The sequence below is a fragment of the Helianthus annuus genome, chromosome 8 (genome assembly GCF_002127325.2).
Source record: "Helianthus annuus cultivar XRQ/B chromosome 8, HanXRQr2.0-SUNRISE, whole genome shotgun sequence".
In the NCBI taxonomy this organism is placed as follows: domain Eukaryota; kingdom Viridiplantae; phylum Streptophyta; class Magnoliopsida; order Asterales; family Asteraceae; genus Helianthus; species Helianthus annuus.
In genome coordinates this window covers 57,772,803-57,793,148 of record NC_035440.2, presented here as the reverse complement: position 1 = coordinate 57,793,148, position 20,346 = coordinate 57,772,803, and the positions used below count along the sequence as shown (strand labels likewise).

Sequence of the window (20,346 nt, the reverse complement as noted above, 5' to 3'; positions counted from 1 at the left end):
CCGGATCGGTATCTTGAGTAGACGGTTTGCGAACCGCCCATGGTTGGAAAGGTTTGCGGAACTTGAAAGAATGGTTGCGAAACGCCCGATGCTAGTACTTGGGCGTACGCAAATACATTAGGATCCATGTCTTGTAGGTTGAAGCTTGGTTGCGGTTGTGTGGTGTTCGACTGATATGTATTGGGTTACCGGGTCTCGACGTCACACCGAATAGGGGTCGGAAGGGATTCATGATTGTGAGTGAAATGTGGAGAAATTTTTAAAAAAATAGAGAATGTGGGTGAAAAGTTTATAAAATACGAGGTGAAAAGTGGGATTTAAATAGGGTAAAAGTTGAAATAAAAATTATTTTTAATGAATTATACCGTTGTTCAACGGTAAAGTTTTGAAATTCGTGCTGGGCTCGAGCGTTTTTAAAACAACACTTTTCAAAAATTTTGTTCAAAAACGCCTCGGGGGCGGTGGATTCGGCGTTGTGGGCGTGGTTTAATAAAAAAAGGTCCAAATTTAGGACGATTACGTATGGTCTAATCAAGATCTAAACGTATAAGTTAGACTACCTATTCAAAATTCCAATATACATAGACAATAACCATTTTAAAGGCAAAATTGCACTTTTCGTCCTTTATGTTTCAGGTTTTCTACCGGCGCTGTCCTTTAAGTTTAGAAATTACACTCTATGTCCTTTATGTTTGGAACCTATAACAGGCGGTGTCCTTTCTTGTTAACCCAGTTAACTTTTGATGTTAAAACCCCTCACGTGCACGTCACGTGAGGGTATCCGTCTTTTTCCCCAAATAACAAGCAATATAAATGCATCTTCTCCCTGATGTGAATGGCAAAATTAGGGTTCCAACAAAACCCAATTGTCTCTCCCCTAATTCACAAATCTTATCGTTCCAAATCATTCCAAAAAACCCAATCGGGCCGTTCATGAAAGCTGTGCAACGAAATTGAACTTACAATGGTGCTTTGTTGGTGTGGAAAAGAAGCTGCATTACGTACATCTTGGATTGTTAGAAACCCAGGAAGGCGTTTCATATCTTGCCCTAATCTGGTAAGTATAACATCCTTACTCTAGCCCTAATTTAAAAAAAAGGGGAATTGCCATGTAATAATCTCACCTAAACCTTATTGGCCATTAATAATCCCACCTAAGAATATTCCCCCCACCAGTCCCACCTTTCACCTATTTTTCCTACAATGGTCCCCCGTTAAAAAATCTTAACGGAGTTGAGCTTTTTTTCCAAATTACAAACATATTTTCTAGGGCTTTTGATCAGAATGATGATATGAGTCCATTGATGTAAAACTTACCTCGAAATAGTGCTCCAAGTGACTTGATTTTGGTTAATTGGAAATTTAAACACCCAAATTGAAGCGTCGTTTTCATCGTTTGGAGCACCATTTCGAGACAAGTTTTACATCAGTGGACTCGTATCGTCGTTCTAATCAAAAGCCCTAAAAAATCTGTTTGTAATTTGAAAAAAAGCTTAACTCCGTTAAGGTTTTTTAACGGGGGACCATTGTAGGAAAAATAGGTGAAAGGTGGGACTGGTGGGGGGAATATTCTGAGGTGGGATTATTAATGGCCAATAAGGTCTAGGTGAGATTATTACAGGCCAATTTCCCAAAAAAAATGATTTTTATGAAAATGCAGGAATCAAACTGTGGTTTTTTTTATTGGATTGACCCTGAGATGTGTCAGCGTTCTAGGGAAATCATTCCTGGACTCATACGTGGAAGAAATGTACTTGAAGAACAACTTCGTGGTCAGGTTGAAGAAGCCAGGAGGTTGAAGAAGTATTTGAAGATTAGCTGGGGTTTTTTTTTGTGCTTGTTGTACTGTTTTTTAAGTGTTAATGTATGTAGGTTTTCTTTTGTGGTAGTTGTTGAAATGAATGCAAATGTAATCTGGTATTGATGTAATGTAATGGTATCTTTCTGTGGTAGTTGTGGTGTAATGGTATTTGTTGAAATGAATGCAAATGTAATAGTTACCCAACCACCAAACCTGTTCCATTTGAAATGAAGTGCAATTGTAAACTGGTATTAAATGGTTACACAACCATTGAATGTTCAGCCAACCAACATACCTGTACATCATTTAAGACAACTACTAACCATATTATACGTCAACCATATTTGTCATTAACAACAAACACAAGTCTTAGTCATCAAAATAGAACATCAGTCATACTAAACATAAAGTCTTAGATCACAAAATAGAACATAAGTCATAGTTAACATAAGATAACAAAAGTTGAACCCCACGGACATAAGTTAAGCCTTCTTGCTTTTCTTTGCAGCCTTGCCTTTACCACCATCATTATGCTGCTTCCGTTTGCCTTTCGCATCACCACCAACTGCAGTCTTGACCTTGGCACCACCCTCACTTGGTTTTTTTGAACATGACCTCTTGTTGTGGCCTTTCCCCTTGCAATTTCCACAAGTCTGAACTGCATATTTCTTCGATAGCTTTCCACCCTTTGTCATATCCTCCATTTCAACAGCTGACTTCCTCCTAGCTTTTTTAGGCCTACCTGCTTATTTTTTATGTTTAGGTGGCTTTAGAGTTGTAGGAACCATTGACTTGGGCCACATAGACCTGCCACTGATCGGGTTGACCTTGAAGCTATACACCTTCTTCCAGTTGTCTAACCTATACAAGGGATTCACCCAACTTTCTAAACATCCAACTTGCTTACCATTGGTTGCCATAAACCATATGGTAGCCACAGCATGTCTACAAGGTATGCCCGATATCTCCCATGCCCTGCATGTACACCACTTCCTGTCCATATGAACTACACATTGACTTTTCCTGCTGACCTGATACTGATCATCACCATTCCACTGCACAGAATACCTGGTTGCCTTTTTTTTATTTCCTCCAATGTCTGTTGTGCATAGGGAGATAGGAGTCCTTCAGTTCTTTGTTGGACCATCAGTATGGTGACAATTCTTCTCATGAGATACTCCCTAATATACTCCAATGCTGATATTATTGGCTTATCCCTAGCATCAATGATCTTGCTGTTGAAAGACTCACACGTGTTGTTCATCAGCATGTTAGACACAGCCCTTCCTGTGTGAGGATAACAAAGGATCAACAAATAGATTAACAACTATACAAAAAGACGGTTTTACAAACCTGAAAAGTGAGATAGGGTCCAATGTTGAGGTGGTATTTTTGACAACCAGGCATGAGCATTTTTGTTGAATGCCTTCAACTCCTCCATGGCCTCTTCAAACTGAACAATAGTTGTACACTTAGCTGCTTTCCAAAGCTTATCCTTGTAAAGTTTACCCTTATATGACAGCTTCATATTCTCATGAATATGTTTTAAACAAAACCTGTGTTCAGCCAATGGGAACAGTTTCTGTATGGCAGCCATAAGACCCTAATAAAACAAAATCAAAGACAACTTAAAAATATATACTGTAATCAGCTAGTAACAACAATAAAACAAAATCAATGACAACTTAAAAAGTAGAAAACAGACCTTTTGTCTATCACTAATGAATGTGAAGTGTGAGTTGCTGCCCAGATCCAAATCATCACCCAAACATTGAAGAAACCAGGTCCATGAGCTAAGATTCTCAGCCTCCACTATTGCATAAGCAACAGGATATATGTTGTTGTTTGGGTCAGCACCAACAGCAGATAACACCTGACCCGGATATTGACCTTTCATGAAAGCTCCATCCAGCCCTAACATATGCCTCCCTATGGCCTTAAACCCCTGTTTCAAACCACCCAAGCATACATATATCCTTTTAAAGACTCTTGTGGTGTCATCAGGATTTCTCCCAGGTTCAACCTCAATATGAACAGTTGACCCGGGGTTTGTGTTGCATAGTTCTTCCACATATGACCTCAACAAAGTATATTGTGTCTTGTAATCCCCTTGAACCTGTCTCTTTGCCTTTATTTTGGCTATGTAGGCTTTCATCTTAGAGATATTCAATTCAAATTTCCTCTGAAACTGCTCCCGTACAGCCTGGACTGGTATTCCTGGATTTTCTTCAATCTGCTCCAACATTTGAAGACAAAGGAATGTTGAAGTGCAAGCATACAAATCTCTGCAGTTAACACACTTGTGAACTGTATTCAAAGTCTTGACAATCCAAGATTCCTGATCTCCATCTTTTGAGACTAAAAGGACCCATGGACAAAGATATTGGTGAGGATTTGTCTTTTTCCCCCTACCACCAACATTTACTTTTTCATTTTGGCTCTTTTCCACAACTGGTCCCTCATCTTTCAAAACCTGTGTACCATCTTCCTTAACCTCAAACTTTGGCATTTCTCCTTGACAAATTGCCCTAACTCTTTTCTTATCATCTTTAACAATCTTAATAAGTCTCCTGGTTTCAACAGCATATTTTTTTATTCTTTCCTTTGCTTCTTGTTTGGTGCCAAATATCTGACCTAGAAAGAAAGTGTTGTTGTTCACATTTTGTTTCCTTAAAAACCTTAAACTATGTCTCCTGATACTATTACCCTCATCATCTGATTTTGAACCACTGTCAAATGCCTCATTGTCCAACACATCCTCTTCAAATTCATACTTATCAACTACTTTGAAGTCTTTAACACTCAAATCAATATTCATCTTATAATCCTGCATATCCACCTTTGGACCATCCATGTTATTATCCTTATCAACAAGATAGTCACTATCACTCTCACTGGCACCCTCATCAACATTATCACCCTCATTTTCATTTAAACCCTCATCTACATTAGTATCATCTACATCATCACCCTCATCTACATTAGCACCCTCATCTACATTAGCACCCTCATTTTCATTTAAACCCTCATCTACATTAGTATCATCTACATCATCACCCTCATCTACATTACCATCAGCATTATCATCTACATTACTATCACCATTATCATCTACATTAGTATCAGCCTTATCATCTACATCTGCATCCTTTTCATAATCTGTTATGGCTAAAACTTCTTGTTATACACCACTTGATTGGCCCACTTCATGCCATCCCAACTTTAGAACCCTAAACCAATTGGTAACCATCCCAACTTCCTGTTGTACACCACTTGATTGGCCCACTTCATTGATTTCTTCAATATGCACCCCTAATCTATTATAGTTAACATTTGTATTACCATGTTCAGTGTAAAAATCTACAACCCTATGTTCAGGGACATATTTTAAAAGTTCTATCACATCAGCATCACAAGCAAGGCTACGAAGACCACTATCTAAACTCTCTCCTGGTATTAAAAAATGATAGAACATAATGGAACCTTCTTCATAACCTAACATTATCATCGCAAGATCCAACTCGTGTACAGAGAACCTGTCACTGTCTAGATGATCGATGAAGTCATGCTTACCATTAACATACTGTCTACCAGGACGATGAGTGAAATTCCCACCATGATGCAACCGAGCAGTGAAAAGGGTATCATACACCTCTGCATTTCAAAAAAGACATTCAAAAAATAAGCATTAGGGTTTGATCATTACAATTCTAAAATATCATTAACTCACCATAAATTTGATCAACATCCCGCTGGTCTAATGTCTCTCGAATGTAGAATCCTTCACTCATCGCGTGTGAATTTGTAACACCCCAAAATTTTATAATAGATTATTTGAATGATTAAATATTTTGTATGATTAGATAAGTTAAAAAAAATAAATAAGGGAAGTTTAAAAAGGTTAGAAAATGAACAAGAATGATAACTTAGATAAACTTAAGGGGCTGAATATGTAAATTCTTGAATAAATAAGAAATAAAAAAAATAATGTGGAGTGTGGGTGTGTGCGACGCAGAGGAAGAACAAGAGAAGGGAAGAAACGCTTCTTCCCCAATTCATCAAAATCCAACAAATTGGATGCGTTTTTGGTCAAGATTTGAATGCATGTGATCAATTTATCAACCATCTAAGAGTTTCCAACCTAGGGTAAGTCAGATTATGCGAATTTATGTTAAGTTAATAAATAGGGTTTTGATCAATCCATGAAATAGTATGAAATTGAACTTGTGTATGAATTAGAATCATCATTAGAAGATGGTTTATGCTTGAATTAATTTGTATTGAAGGTTTGAAGTAAAACCCACTTAATCTAGTCGTATGGTGATCTTGTAGTTCAATAAATTGGGTAATTGTGATGAATGAATGTATAAGTACTAGGATAATTGATGAAATATTATGTTGTAGAATGATTGAGTTATGTGAATTTGATTGATAAAAAGAGTTGTGAAGACTACTAGAGAAATTATGCATAAAACACTTGTACATAGTGCTAAAATTGTTATACGCACACCAAGTGTTCGATTAAATGCTTGAATAGTTGATTCATGTAATTTTAAGTGAATTAGGATGTCTTGCTTTGTGTGTAAAAACATGGAGATGATATTTGTAAAAAGTGTGTGTGGAATGCAAATCTTTATATGAATGCGAAAGCTATGTAAATAAATGACATGATCTAAGTAAGAATGGAAATATGTGTAGGAATCAAAGATGAAGGAGGAAGCTCCGGTTCGCAACAAAAATCTCAAGAACGAGGTAAGTTTGCTACTTACAAGTTTATTTTATATTGTTAGTAGTTTGTTCCTTTAATTATTAGTTGCTTAATGGAAGACATTGTATTAGAATGGGAACGCGAAAGCAAAGCTCCGTAACGGTCCGTGATTATCGGGTCGGTTCGGATTAGAATGAGAATTAAAAAGTTAAAGTTTCTTAATGTTCCGTGTTGAACGAGTTATTAGAATAGAATGAAAATGAGTTCACTAATATCCGTCTTGAACGGATTGGATATTTAGAACAAAACATGATAAAGTTGTTATGTTGAAAATCCGTGTAAACGGGTTGAGATAGAAAGAGTTATATGAGAAAGAATGATGTAACAAAGCCGGTTACAAAAACAAGAAAGTTGAACTTAAGAATGAATTAGTCAAGTATGGTACAAAGTTAAAGTGGTGATTATTAGTTCATCGATGCATTAGTTGAAATATGAATGATATGCTAATGTTGTTTCGTTGTATTGGTTTTAGGTAAAACTCAAGCTTAGGTGTTATTGCCTCGCTCGGACCGAACACACTATGAACGCCTTTTATGCGCTTCCGCAACTTTTGAAGTATCATCAATGGGTCAAATACTTTTGTAAAATAGGTCATGTTTGGTAGTTAAAAACTCTAAACTTGATGTTTTAAATCTTTTGTCAAAATTCTAGTTGTAGTGGATGTTTGGAATGTCTTTAAAATGTTATGGTTTTCATTATGTCTTTTGAATGTTGTTAAAACAGGGAAATTGTTCATAATACGAACGGGTCATGCCCGAATTTTGTTAAATAATAGTATGATAGTATTACTTTTTCGGATTAAGAAATATGGGCGTTTCAAGTTGGTATCAGAGCCTAGGTTTGAGGGATTCGAACACAATGAAGTGCTCGGACTCAAACCGAAAGCTCGTAAGAATGGGTGTGTTCGCTCCGAGACGCAATAAGAGGTAAACTTTCTAAGAATATTTTTATAGTAATTATTGCTATGAGTTAATGAAGTAGTAGAGAGATTAGAAAGAGTTTAAAACGTAGCCATAATATTGAAAGGTGTATTAGGATCCTCAGGAATTGGCGGAACAAAAACCATATTTGGAAACGATTTGGAACGGCTGCAATTATGAAAAAAAAAAAATTAGTCAATTTAGCTGGCCACTACCGTAGCTTACGGTAGCCACCGTAAGCTACGGTAGGCACTGGGCAAAAAGGGGCTACCGTAAGGCAGTAGCAAATCACCGTAACAATTCACTCAGCATCGTAAGCTACGGTAGTCATCGTAGCTTACGGTGACTCTGTCGCGGCCCGCGTAAGAACCAGCAAGGGCTGTTGCGGCCCGCCAGGGACCCTGATGCTGGCAAATTTTTTTTAATGTTTCTGATTTGATTTTGGGACTTATTTTAACTAGTTTTTTTAAGGCATCATAATCAATGTTTAAGATAATGTTTATATTAAGAGTGATGAGGGAAAGTATGTACAAAGGGCGAAAAGGTAAATCGTTGCGATCAAAGAGTCGTCGATGACAAAAAGCATGAAGTATGAAATGTAAAATTGATTGTAGTATGATAAAATGAGTTAAATATGATGAAGGGGAGTATGAAAAGAAAATTTAATGAATGAAATGAATGTTTTAATGTAGATGGCGGACAATGTAAACGTGAATGATAATGAAACCATGAATGTAAGTTGACTAACACGAAGGCAATTAATTAAAGAACGAAGGAATAAGAAGTAAATGTAAGAATGAATGTATGATTGAATTAACACGTCTAGAATGTTTGTAATGAAAAAAATGATCTACGAGAATGAATTGTTTAAAAAAAAACTAACTAATAAAGTATAGAATGATGAAGAGAATGAATGGAATGCTATCTAATACAAGTATGTAATTGTAGATGGCAAATGAATGAGATGCAAATACCACGGATTTAAATGGGTATCGTTACGGGAAGAGTTGTACGGATTAAACTTATAAGAATGGAACATAATAATGGAAGGTAAAACCCGTAAGCAAATACAGATCGAACATATAAGAGTCATAAGTAAGAATGAAAAGACTTGAACCCATAAGTATCCGTGAACCAAACACGTAAGAACAAAAGGTCGAATCCATAAACAGGTGGAAATGGGTAAAAGTGAGGGAGAGAATGTGCTTATTAATCCTACTAAGGTAGGTATAAATCTTGTAATTAAGTGATGCCGGTAGCCTTGTCGAGTCAAGTAGGTCACTTGACTAACATGATGCATATATACATATGATGCACTTACGAACAAGCGAGGGATAGGTTGAGTTTAAAAAAAATGTATTGACGGTTCGACCTTGTTGGAGTCAAACGGGTTATATGGATAAGTGTAAGACCAATGACAATATGATGGAAAGGGAGATGAAGCTAAATGTCACATAAACAAAATTCTGTAAGAAACATATTAAAAATCAAGAGTTGGGGTGGATGACGGGCTACGACCCGGAGAATGGCATAAGTATGGATGAGGAAGAAAAGTTATCCGCGAACTGCTAACACGGTGAAATGATGTTTTGTTAGAATGTGTGAATTGGAAGTAAGTACAACACATGATCCAATATAAGTATACAATAAGTAATAAGTGGCAGATTAACCTTGAAAAGTCAAAACTGCAGAATTTAGCATATAATTGATAAACTGCAAGTGTAGTACGTAAGAAACGAAGTGTGTAATGTAGTATATCAAATAAGTGAGAAATTTGTGAAAGAAATATAGGTGAGTTAACACCGAATACAATGAACACGTGAATGAAATTGATAGTATGTTAAAGAATGGTTATGTATTGACCTGTCATAAACGGGTCAAACGAATGAAAGTGATATGTTGAGGAACGGTCATGTATTGACCCGTTACGAACGGGTCAAACAAATTATGTTTTAAAAGAATCTAGTAAGGACTAGTATGTAAACAAGATGATTTGATAAATACCATGCTTGAGGGAAACTGAATGAAATGTGCTAACCCTTGATTTGTAGATGAGAATGGACGAACTCTTGGCGTGATAAAACTAGTAAAGTTAGTGAAAGGATGCACACGAGTGGAAGCTCGTCACATGGATGGACGAGGTGAATCTAGTTTTTGACACTCGCTCTTGAAGGGGCGGGCTGAACCAGGATACAGATTGTTGTTTATGCAAATAATAAGGTTAGTAAAGTATTTGACTTGTGAATGATAAACAGAAAGTTATAGACGGAGTAATGTTTATATACGAACTAGAATGAAATGCTTAATATGGTCATACAGTTGATCCGGTACGAACTGGTCAAAGAATAAGAATGTTATGTTTAGAATGAATATGTAGACGAATCCGATAGAAGCGGGTCAACGAGCTAGAATATAGTGTTTGAAATAGTCATGTATTTATTCCGTTGTGAGCGGGTTAAATGTTTATTAATGTACTATTATTCAAGTTGATTAAAGTGATGACATCGAGTGGATGAGTAAGCCAAATATAATGTAATAGAAGGAATATAAACATGAGGTTTATGGGAATAATGCAAATGGTGAAATGTCTAAGTGAAGTTAGGATGTGAGATTTATGAAAGACTTGACATATATGATTGAAATATGATAATGATGTAGTTAGTTGTAAAATAACTTGAAGAATGTATTATAGATGGAACTCGTACAAGAATTCGGGTAAAATATATGTTTTGAAAAGATTATGCTTTAGAGGCTTGTACATTGTGCGTGAATGGTTGATACTCGCCATGTTTTGTAGTAATTACTTAATTTGCGATCAAGAATTGAATGTGTGCTAAAAGTAAAACATATAAACTTGCTAGTGAAGGATGATGTTATGATTATGTTAAATTGACTAATCTTGTATGTGCTTGTCAAATGTAAGATACTGAAAGCATTAGCATGTGTAAAATTGATTATGTGTATTTGTGTATGTAATTAGGTGATTACATGGTTGTATACTAAATGGGAACGAAATGATTATGGTGTCATTAGCATAACCGAATACATCGATATGGACATATGTTCCTAAGTTGGAAGTTTGCATACTTGATCGTTGACTTTTCAGAAAGGTCAATGAGTATGAGAATAACATGATTAGAAATCCTAATATGATTGTAAGAGAAGAAGGATTGAATGGTGCATGATGGATCCTTGTATGATATACTTAATGGTATGTTAAATTTGCGTGAATTTGGAATGATGTATTATTGAATCTATGCCTGGTGCTTGTTACAAATGTTAAGTGAAAGTTAAATGCGAGATATAAACTAGATATGATAAGTGATATATAAAACCTTGTATGCTAACAAGAATGTGAATGTGGTGACATGTAATAATAAACATCATGTTAAGATGACGCGAGCACGAAAGGCAAATGGCTCAAAAGGAGGCGAGGAAGTGATCACGAATACGGACGCTTATTGTAAGTGAATATCGATCTCACTTCTTATTTTGTTTAGATAAAGTTATCTATATGGAACACTGAAATCAAGTAAAGATCTACAAATAATGGAATTGCTAGGATGAGAATGGTTGTAATGGTCGTTTGATGTCAATCCGATGAAACCTCAACGTAGGGGCAAGCGAGTCAAAACTTTTAGTATAAAGATTTAACCAAAGAACATGTGGATTGGGTTGGAAAAGGTATGGAATGAATTGAGAACTTGAATAATGATTTATTTCACGTATTAGAACCCTCGGGACACACGGTTAGTGAGTAGAAAGAACAAAACGCAAAATCAGCATTTGAGCTGCAGAGGAGGCACCGGCGACGCCATGCCCTGTTGCAGCCGATGCCTTATCTTGTTGTCTACGCGGGTCCGGCGTCGGAAACCCGTTTTTCGTGTTCTTTCTCACTTTTCCTTGCTTTCAAGGCCCCGATAAGTTTCCCAAAGGTATCCCAAGCCTACTATAGAGTATTGTGAGGTACATGTAAGAACAGAAACTTAGGATGGCAAGTACGAAGATGTGGTGTGCATGTTTATATGTTTTCTTTATGGACATGGCTAAGTTTTTAAATTCATCTTATAATCCTGCATATCCACCTTTGGATCATCCATGTTATTATCCTTATCAACAAGATAGTCACTGTCACTCTCACTGGCACCCTCATCAACATTATCACCCTCCTTTTCATCATCTCCCTCATCTACATTATCACCCTCATCTACATCATCACCCTCATCTACATTATCACCCTCATTTTCATTTAAACCCTCATCTACATTAGTATCATCTACATCATCACCCTCATCTACATTAGCACCCTCATCTACATTACCATCAGCATTATCATCTACATTACTATCACCATTATCATCTACATTAGTATCAGCCTTATCATCTACATCTGCATCCTTTTCATAATAATCTGTTATGGCTAAAACTTCCTGTTATACACCACTTGATTGGCCCACTTCATGCCATCCCAACTTTAGAACCCTAAACCAATTGGTAACCATCCCAACTTCCTGTTGTACACCACTTGATTGGCCCACTTCATTGATTTCTTCAATATGCACCCCTAATCTATTATAGTTAACATTTGTATTACCATGTTCAGTGTAAAAATCTACAACCCTATGTTCAGGGACATATTTTAAAAGTTCTATCACATCAGCATCACAAGCAAGGCTACGAAGACCACTATCTAAACTCTCTCCTGGTATTAAAAAATGATAGAACATAATGGAACCTTCTTCATAACCTAACATTATCATCGCAAGATCCAACTCGTGTACAGAGAACCTGTCACTGTCTAGATGATTGATGAAGTCATGCTTACCATTAACATACTGTCTACCAGGACGATGAGTGAAATTCCCACCATGATGCAACCGAGCAGTGAAAAGGGTATCATACACCTCTGCATTTCAAAAAAGACATTCAAAAAATAAGCATTAGGGTTTGATCATTACAATTCTAAAATATTATTAACTCACCATAAATTTGATCAACATCCCGCTGGTCTAATGTCTCTCGAATGTAGAATCCTTCACTCATCGCGTGTGAATTTGTAACACCCCAAAATTTTATAATAGATTATTTGAATGATTAAATATTTTGTATGATTAGATAAGTTAAAAAAATAAATAAGGGAAGTTTAAAAAGGTTAGAAAATGAACAAGAATGATAACTTAGATAAACTTAAGGGGCTGAATATGTAAATTCTTGAATAAATAAGAAATAAAAAAAATAATGTGGAGTGTGGGTGTGTGCGACGCAGAGGAAGAACAAGAGAAGGGAAGAAACCCTTCTTCCCCAATTCATCAAAATCCAACAAATTGGATGCGTTTTTGGTCAAGATTTGAATGCATGTGATCAATTTATCAACCATCTAAGAGTTTCCAACCTAGGGTAAGTCAGATTATGCGAATTTATGTTAAGTTAATAAATAGGGTTTTGATCAATCCATGAAATAGTATGAAATTGAACTTGTGTATGAATTAGAATCATCATTAGAAGATGGTTTATGCTTGAATTAATTTGTATTGAAGGTTTGAAGTAAAACCCACTTAATCTAGTCGTATGGTGATCTTGTAGTTCAATAAATTGGGTAATTGTGATGAATGAATGTATAAGTACTAGGATAATTGATGAAATATTATGTTGTAGAATGATTGAGTTATGTGAATTTGATTGATAAAAAGAGTTGTGAAGACTACTAGAGAAATTATGCATAAAACACTTGTACATAGTGCTAAAATTGTTATACGCACACCAAGTGTTCGATTAAATGCTTGAATAGTTGATTCATGTAATTTTAAGTGAATTAGGATGTCTTGCTTTGTGTGTAAAAACATGGAGATGATATTTGTAAAAAGTGTGTGTGGAATGCAAATTTTTATATGAATGCGAAAGCTATGTAAATAAATGACATGATCTAAGTAAGAATGGAAATATGTGTAGGAATCAAAGATGAAGGAGGAAGCTCCGGTTCGCAACAAAAATCTCAAGAACGAGGTAAGTTTGCTACTTACAAGTTTATTTAATATTGTTAGTAGTTTGTTCCTTTTATTATTAGTTGCTTAATGGAAGACATTGTATTAGAATGGGAACGCGAAAGTAAAGCTCCGTAACAGTCCGTGATTATCGGGTCGGTTCGGATTAGAATGAGAATTAAAAAGTTAAAGTTTCTTAATGTTCCGTGTTGAACGAGTTATTAGAATAGAATGAAAATGAGTTCACTAATATCCGTCTTGAACGGATTGGATATTTAGAACAAAACATGATAAAGTTGTTATGTTGAAAATCCGTGTAAACGGGTTGAGATAGAAAGAGTTATATGAGAAAGAATGATGTAACAAAGCCGGTTACAAAAACAAGAAAGTTGAACTTAAGAATGAATTAGTCAAGTATGGTACAAAGTTAAAGTGGTGATTATTAGTTCATCGATGCATTAGTTGAAATATGAATGATATGCTAATGTTGTTTCGTTGTATTGGTTTTAGGTAAAACTCAAGCTTAGGTGTTATTGCCTCGCTCGGACCGAACACACTATGAACGCCTTTTATGCGCTTCCGCAACTTTTGAAGTATCATCAATGGGTCAAATACTTTTGTAAAATAGGTCATGTTTGGTAGTTAAAAACTCTAAACTTGATGTTTTAAATCTTTTGTCAAAATTCTAGTTGTAGTGGATGTTTGGAAGGTCTTTAAAATGTTATGGTTTTCATTATGTCTTTTGAATGTTGTTAAAACAGGGAAATTGTTCATAATACGAACGGGTCATGCCCGAATTTTGTTAAATAATAGTATGATAGTATTACTTTTTCGGATTAAGAAATATGGGCGTTTCAGAATTAGGGCTTGATCGCTGGAATTCGTTTGGATTTCAAAGGGGGCGGAGCATTTGGTGTTAATGGGAAATGAGCAGTTGGGGAGTTGGGGGTTTAATTAATCTTATTGATTAAAGATAAACTAGCAATAACATTCGCGCGCGTTGCAGCGCGGGTACGTCACAAACATCGAATGGATTAGTCCAAATGTTATGTGATGCGTTAATCATATGAAAACGCGTGTTTAGACGTTTCCCGATTGAACTCAATGTAACCTATATAAGCATTGCGATTGGATCAAAACATAAAGTAAATCAAATTTATATCATATAATCATAATGTATTATATGTGATCCGACTCATACATAGAAAACGTAACATATGTAACGGGAAAGTTGACATGTATAATTAAAAGAGATTAATTAGAACTTTGTGAAAAAGGGAAAAAAGAAACCCCGATTTGACTCCACTCGATTCAAAACAAATTTTACCAAACATTCATAAAATAAGCACGAAAACATATTATATTGACCTAACTCGTTTACCAAAAAATTTACGTCGAAACGTACACCAACTTCAATGTACACCGAAACGTACATAAAAATGGTTTTTTATACGAAAACGTATTATATTTGACCTATCTCATTTTTAGAAAAAGTTTACTTCGAAACGTATAGCAAATCGAATTCATGCCGACAAATACATAAAAATATACACGTAAAAATAGTTTCTTTTAAAGTAAATGAGGTATAGGGGTAAACTCGAAACAAATTATTAGTAAAACTTAATAGGTTAAATACGTTCGTAAAATCGTGCCAAGTAGCACCAATGCCACCCCACTGCCAACAACCACCAATATCAGGAAAGATCGTAAAAATAAAATAAATAAAAAAGGAATAAATAACACCGAATGAAAAAACAGACGTAAAATTGTTAAACCACGGACGCCCATTGCATCATGTTAATGTGAGAAATTAGACAGTAACGTAAAAACGTAGAAAAGAATAACTAAGTCGATCTAGGACCCGCACGTTGCGATGAACTTCTCAAACAGAGAAAAATAGACGTGTTGCGATGGGCCTGTAAAACGGGAAAAATAGACAAAAAACATTGAATCCCACACGCACATTGGAGCGTGTTGACTCACAAATTTAGAATGAAACATTAAACGAAAAACTTGCGAAAGATAAAAGTATGAGGGACTAAAATTGAACATAAAAAAATTGTTTGTGTTAAATTGAAAAAGATTAAAAAGCTTTGGGTAAAAGTAAAAAAAAAACAATAGGGTTAAAATGTAAAAGGTAAAAGACTTTTGGATTTAAAGTAATAAAATTTATTTTTTTTGGAAAACACCCAATGCATAGTGTACAACCATATGAAGCAACAACATGTTGCTTATTTATAATGTGGTAATATTTAATAAATGAAGGTTCAGAGATATTTAATGGGGAAAAGACGAATATACCCTCACGTGACATGCACGTGAGGGGTTTTAACATCAAAAGTTAACTGGGTTGACAAGAAAGGACACCGCCTGTTATAGGTTGCAAACATAAAGGACATAGAGTGTAATTTCTAAACTTAAAGGACAGCGCCTGTAGAAAACCTGAAACATAAAGGACGAAAAGTGCAATTTTGCCCATTTTAAACATGAGCCTATACAATCTTTAATTACAAAACCCAAAATGCAAACATTATAGCAAGAAAATAATATATACCTTATCTTCAGCAAGAAGGGACGATGAAGAATAATTTCAAGAGGCTCAACATCTGTTGCCATCACTACAAACTCACATATAACCATGTTAGGGGTCTCTGTAGCTGTAAATCAAGATATTAAAACAAAATGTTCGAGTAAACAACATACACCAAAAGATAAACTCTGATCAAGAGACTTGAAATACATTACAAACCTTAAAATATATTAAACCAGGAGTCTGCTACTAATAAAATTTATCTCTGGATTTAGGAGAAGTTTATTGTTTTGATCCCTGTAGCATACCATAAATCAAATAAGTTTCAACGGTTAGAATCAGGCAAGATTGTAAACCCATCAGATGCTCAATAAGGAGAACTGTGGTTAGAATCAGGCAAGATAATAAACCCATCAGATGCACAATAAGAGAGAACTGTAGTATGTATATACTGTTTGGTCAACCCACCTCACCACCCGTTTTGACCCATTACCTACCCCACACGTTTTGCCATCTCTAAGCTTAGACTAATGCCAATGTACAAATAGCCACATACATATCCAGATTTCTTCACACGGTATATTGCTGTTGACTTATAACATACTTCTTGGTAAGTAATAATCTGATTATAAAAATAAGGATGTATTTATTTGCCAAATAAAGTGTGTTTTTGATAACTAAGCTATATTCAGATGCGTCACTTATTTGCACACTATTTTTTAATCAAGGGGCGGATCTAGCATGTTACTAGGGGTAGCCCCCCGCTACCCCTTTACGCTCCGGCGGTAGTGTAAAGTTTGGAAAAATTTGATGATTTTTGGATATTGTTACCCCTTTTTATATGAAACGTTGCCCCTATAAAGATTTTCTAGATCCGCCACTGTTTTAATCACTACTATTGATACTTTCTCAAACCTACAACTACTATTGGAAAGAATTTATAGGCGAATGGAACAATGAATGAAGGGTATTTAAAGGCTCTAAATCACAATATGGTATGTGATTCCGCCTATGCATTGAATAAATCAACAAATCGTACATTGTATTCGTCATACCCGATGAAAAATGTGAGTTACAAGGATAGTATCGCTCAGGCAGGAGGGTGTGGTTGGAGCCCCCTAGGGCCTTTATTAGGCCACGTCAGCGCCACCTAGGATCCACCTCAGCCATGGAGCCCCCTTTAATTTGCATGGTGTGGATGGAGCCCCCTATTAAACAAAATTAAAAAAAAGAGTAAAATGCACGGATAGTCCCTGTGGTTTTATAAAATAACACCTATAGTCCCCAACTTTTGAAAATTACACCGGTGGTCCCTGTGGTTTGACAGTTTGTTACTCGGATAGTCCCTAGAGTGGATGAGGGTTAGTTTTCTCAGTTAAGTCCATCTAAAATTACTTATTTACCCCTTGCTTTATTAAAATATAAAAAAATCACACGTATATAAACACACACTCACTGTCACCACTCTTCCTCTCTCTGCGCTCTCTCTTTCTCAAGGAAAACCACCACCAGTACCACCGCATGCCACCACCACCCACCCTACACCACCACCCACCCCCATATTCTTTAGGATATGCATGCTATCTGAGCTGGCATCATGGAGAATCCTGCCATCTGACAAAGACCTTTGAAATGGTGCCCTGCATATGCGGAATAACAGGAGCCACTATCATGAACATTATATGACATATCACCATCACCATTCTCAGTGCCGTTGTTCTTCAAACTTTAATTATCACTAGATTTGAATATGGGTTTTAGGGCTTCAATTTTAGGTTTGAATTTGGGGTTTTGATACTTTGATTTGGAATTACAACGATCGGAATTACTTTGATATGGGTTTGATCGGAATTACTTTGATATAGGTTTGCATTTGGGGTTTTGATACGGTGGTCGTGGTGGTCGAGTGAAGACGGTGGTTGTGGTGGTCGAATGGTGGGTTCACGGCGGCGGTGGAGGGAGGGAGCTTCGAAGATATCGGATCTGAAAAAGATCTATTCTCTACTTACATGAGCATTGAAAAAATCGGATCTATCATCAATCCTGATAAGCTTACTGAGTTGTGGACTGTTGATTCGAAGTGTACTAAGAAGTACTTTCTACTAGTGTTGTTTTGTTGTGATTTGAAATTTGATCTGTTAATTATAAGATGTGTTGTTACTAAAATTAAATATGGATCAATGTGAATTCCAAATTTGATTATGAAATCAGTAATTGATGCATTGTGTTCGTAAATTTATGATTTAAATTGATGATGTAGCTTTACTCTTGAGAGTGGCTTGTAGGAACAAACTAGTGGGAATTATTTTTTTAGTACTAAGGGCATGTTGGTCATTTTACATGGAGTTAACGGAGAAAACTAACGGGCATCACTCCAGGGACTATCCGAGTAACAAACTGTCAAACCATAGGGACCACCGGTGTAATTTTCAAAAGTTTGGGACTATAGGTGTTATTTAACAAAACCACAGGGACTATCCGTGCATTTTACTCAAAAAAAAAAGAAGATTTCATTGGTTTAAATCAAGTGGGCCCCACCTGATAAAGCCCTTCTCCCTCGTTACCATGATGGAGCCCCTCCTACAGCACCCCGCTTGAAATCCGAGGGTGTGGAGGTATTGCGCCCCGGGGCGCTATAGATGATAAGTTGGCGGGGATGACACCCCCACACCCTCCGGCCTCACAATTGGATGACGTTTCACAAAATGATTGCCATGCACAGTGGCGGAGCTTGACCAAAAGTTTCGAGGGGCGTAAAGTGATGGACCCAAACTTTTTTTTTCCTATCGTTATGTTTCGGGTCGGGTCGATTATCGATTCGGGTCAAGTCAAATAATAATAGTTCCAAATAAAACTAAAAAAAAAATCATTCATTCAAAGGACCCGTTCTTAGACATAAAAATTTGTGATTAAGTTTGTTGTGTGCTGGGTAACCTAGGGTTAAACAAATAAGAGTTAAAATATATTTACAAAACTACCTATCACTTATATACAAAGTGGTAACAAACCTTACTTTAATTTATATATTGTATAAATATTTAGGAAAAATAATTGAGAGGAGGAGATCCTATGTAATTTTTAAATTTTCGGACGAAAAACCGAAACCTATACACTTCTAACTGAAATATTAGGGTGGGCGGGTGCACCCCCGGACACCAACAAACCTTCGCCCCTGGCCATGCATGATGTAAAATGGATACAAATCACATTAGTAGCGTAAATCCCAACTACATCAATGCTTTATTTCTAACATTTTCATATTATCAAGAGTAAATTTCCATTTTACTCCCTGTGGTTTGGTCATTTTAACAGTTTTGCTCTAAACTTTTAAAAATAGTCATTTTGCTCCCTGTTGTTTCAGTTTTTTTGCCAGTTTGCTCCCCGCCTCTAACTCCATCCAAATTGTTTGTGTTTCCATTTTGCTCCCCGCAAGGAGCAAACTGCCAACAAAACCAAAACATCAGGGAGTAAAATAGCTATTCTTAAAGGTTTGGGGCAAAACCGTTAATGTGACCAAACCACAGGGAGCAAAACGGAAGTTTACTCTATTATCAATTAGCGGGAGCATAAATGTATTGTAACTTATGTTTTATGAGTTTTTCAAAAAAGTTTGGTTGTAGGTCCGTGGTACATTATATTTTTTATTATTATTATTATTATTATTATTTTTATTATTATTTATTTTATGATTTCTTTGTTTTAGTTTTATTACTTACTTAAATCATGTATTTATTTTTGTAATACACATTAATTTATTTTTTTTAAATTTTATTTGTGTCCATACACGACGTAATGTGCGTATGTGGTTCAATGTTTTTACGTCTATTTTTCTTATATGATAGCTTCGTCGCAACTCGCAGGTCATATATCGATTTAGTTATTCTTTTTTACGTTTTACGTTTCGGTCTAATTTCTTCCTATTAACACGCCGCAATGGGTGTGTGTGGTTCAATGATTTTACGTCTACGTTTCGCCCAATGTAACTTTATACATTTTTATTTTTTTTTGTTTACAAGTTTTTCCGGTGTTGGTGGTCGTTGATGGTAGTATAGATTTGGGTTAACTTGGCACGGTTTATGTTCCCCCCGCAACCAGGGGGCTTAGTATATAATCATATATGTACTAACAAAATCTATTACAAAATGTTTCTAACTTTTCTTAAAATGGTTGTAACTTCTCTTATACTTAAGATACGTGCATGATTATAGTGTAACAATTTTTATTAATGCATCATTTTCTACACGTTACGGACGTACGTGGTCTAACGTTTTTACGTCTTCTTTTTCATTGTTGCTTGTCGTTGACGATGGTGTGTTATTAATGTTGTTGGTACGGTTGTACCCCGC

At 35.9% G+C, this 20,346-nt stretch overlaps 3 protein-coding genes and 3 long non-coding RNA genes across 6 annotated transcripts; 3 read left to right on the top strand and 3 right to left on the bottom strand.

Annotated features, from left to right (window-relative positions):
* Positions 1 to 2,283: 2,283 nt before the first annotated feature.
* Positions 2,284 to 4,948, bottom strand: LOC118480972. Its single transcript, XM_035976004.1, has 6 exons — positions 4,941 to 4,948; positions 3,507 to 4,896; positions 3,155 to 3,404; positions 2,833 to 3,088; positions 2,709 to 2,776; positions 2,284 to 2,543 (listed from the first exon to the last, which is right to left on the bottom strand). The coding sequence occupies exons 1-6, from the start codon at positions 4,946 to 4,948 to the stop codon at positions 2,284 to 2,286; spliced, it is 2,232 nt and encodes a 743-aa protein (XP_035831897.1).
* Positions 4,935 to 5,782, bottom strand: LOC118481285. Its single transcript, XM_035976691.1, has 2 exons — positions 5,532 to 5,782; positions 4,935 to 5,455 (listed from the first exon to the last, which is right to left on the bottom strand). Exons 1-2 carry the CDS (start codon positions 5,590 to 5,592, stop codon positions 4,983 to 4,985), a joined length of 534 nt encoding a protein of 177 aa, XP_035832584.1. The 5' UTR covers positions 5,593 to 5,782; the 3' UTR covers positions 4,935 to 4,982.
* A 67-nt stretch (positions 5,783 to 5,849) lies between these two features.
* On the top strand, positions 5,850 to 7,233 carry LOC118481284. The gene is made up of 3 exons (XR_004865224.1): positions 5,850 to 5,947; positions 6,500 to 6,553; positions 7,042 to 7,233. It is a non-coding gene; the product is annotated as an uncharacterized LOC118481284 (long non-coding RNA).
* A 3,636-nt stretch (positions 7,234 to 10,869) lies between these two features.
* LOC118481282 lies at positions 10,870 to 14,554 on the bottom strand. The gene is made up of 3 exons (XM_035976690.1): positions 14,332 to 14,554; positions 12,472 to 12,543; positions 10,870 to 12,395 (listed from the first exon to the last, which is right to left on the bottom strand). Exons 2-3 carry the CDS (start codon positions 12,530 to 12,532, stop codon positions 11,923 to 11,925), a joined length of 534 nt encoding a protein of 177 aa, XP_035832583.1. The 5' UTR covers positions 12,533 to 12,543; positions 14,332 to 14,554; the 3' UTR covers positions 10,870 to 11,922.
* On the top strand, positions 12,726 to 14,203 carry LOC118481283. The gene is made up of 3 exons (XR_004865223.1): positions 12,726 to 12,886; positions 13,439 to 13,492; positions 13,981 to 14,203. It is a non-coding gene; the product is annotated as an uncharacterized LOC118481283 (long non-coding RNA).
* Positions 14,555 to 17,450: 2,896 nt separating the features above from the next.
* On the top strand, positions 17,451 to 18,210 carry LOC118481281. Its single transcript, XR_004865222.1, has 2 exons — positions 17,451 to 17,775; positions 17,866 to 18,210. It is a non-coding gene; the product is annotated as an uncharacterized LOC118481281 (long non-coding RNA).
* The last annotated feature ends 2,136 nt before the right edge of the window (positions 18,211 to 20,346 follow it).

Bases quoted from the DNA above. Each gene is read 5' to 3' on its own strand.
- LOC118480972 (XM_035976004.1), bottom strand. The intron at 3,405-3,506 runs GTCTGTTTTCTA...TTGTTTTATTAG, and splicing joins TCATTAGTGATAGACAAAAG to GGTCTTATGGCTGCCATACA. The intron at 2,777-2,832 runs GTCAGCAGGAAA...GTGTACATGCAG, and splicing joins ATGGTGATGATCAGTATCAG to GGCATGGGAGATATCGGGCA.
- LOC118481285 (XM_035976691.1), bottom strand. From the start codon at position 5,592: ATGAGTGAAGGATTCTACATTCGAGAGACATTAGACCAGCGGGATGTT. The intron at 5,456-5,531 runs GTGAGTTAATGA...TTTGAAATGCAG, and splicing joins GGATGTTGATCAAATTTATG to AGGTGTATGATACCCTTTTC.
- LOC118481282 (XM_035976690.1), bottom strand. From the start codon at position 12,532: ATGAGTGAAGGATTCTACATTCGAGAGACATTAGACCAGCGGGATGTT. The intron at 12,396-12,471 runs GTGAGTTAATAA...TTTGAAATGCAG, and splicing joins GGATGTTGATCAAATTTATG to AGGTGTATGATACCCTTTTC.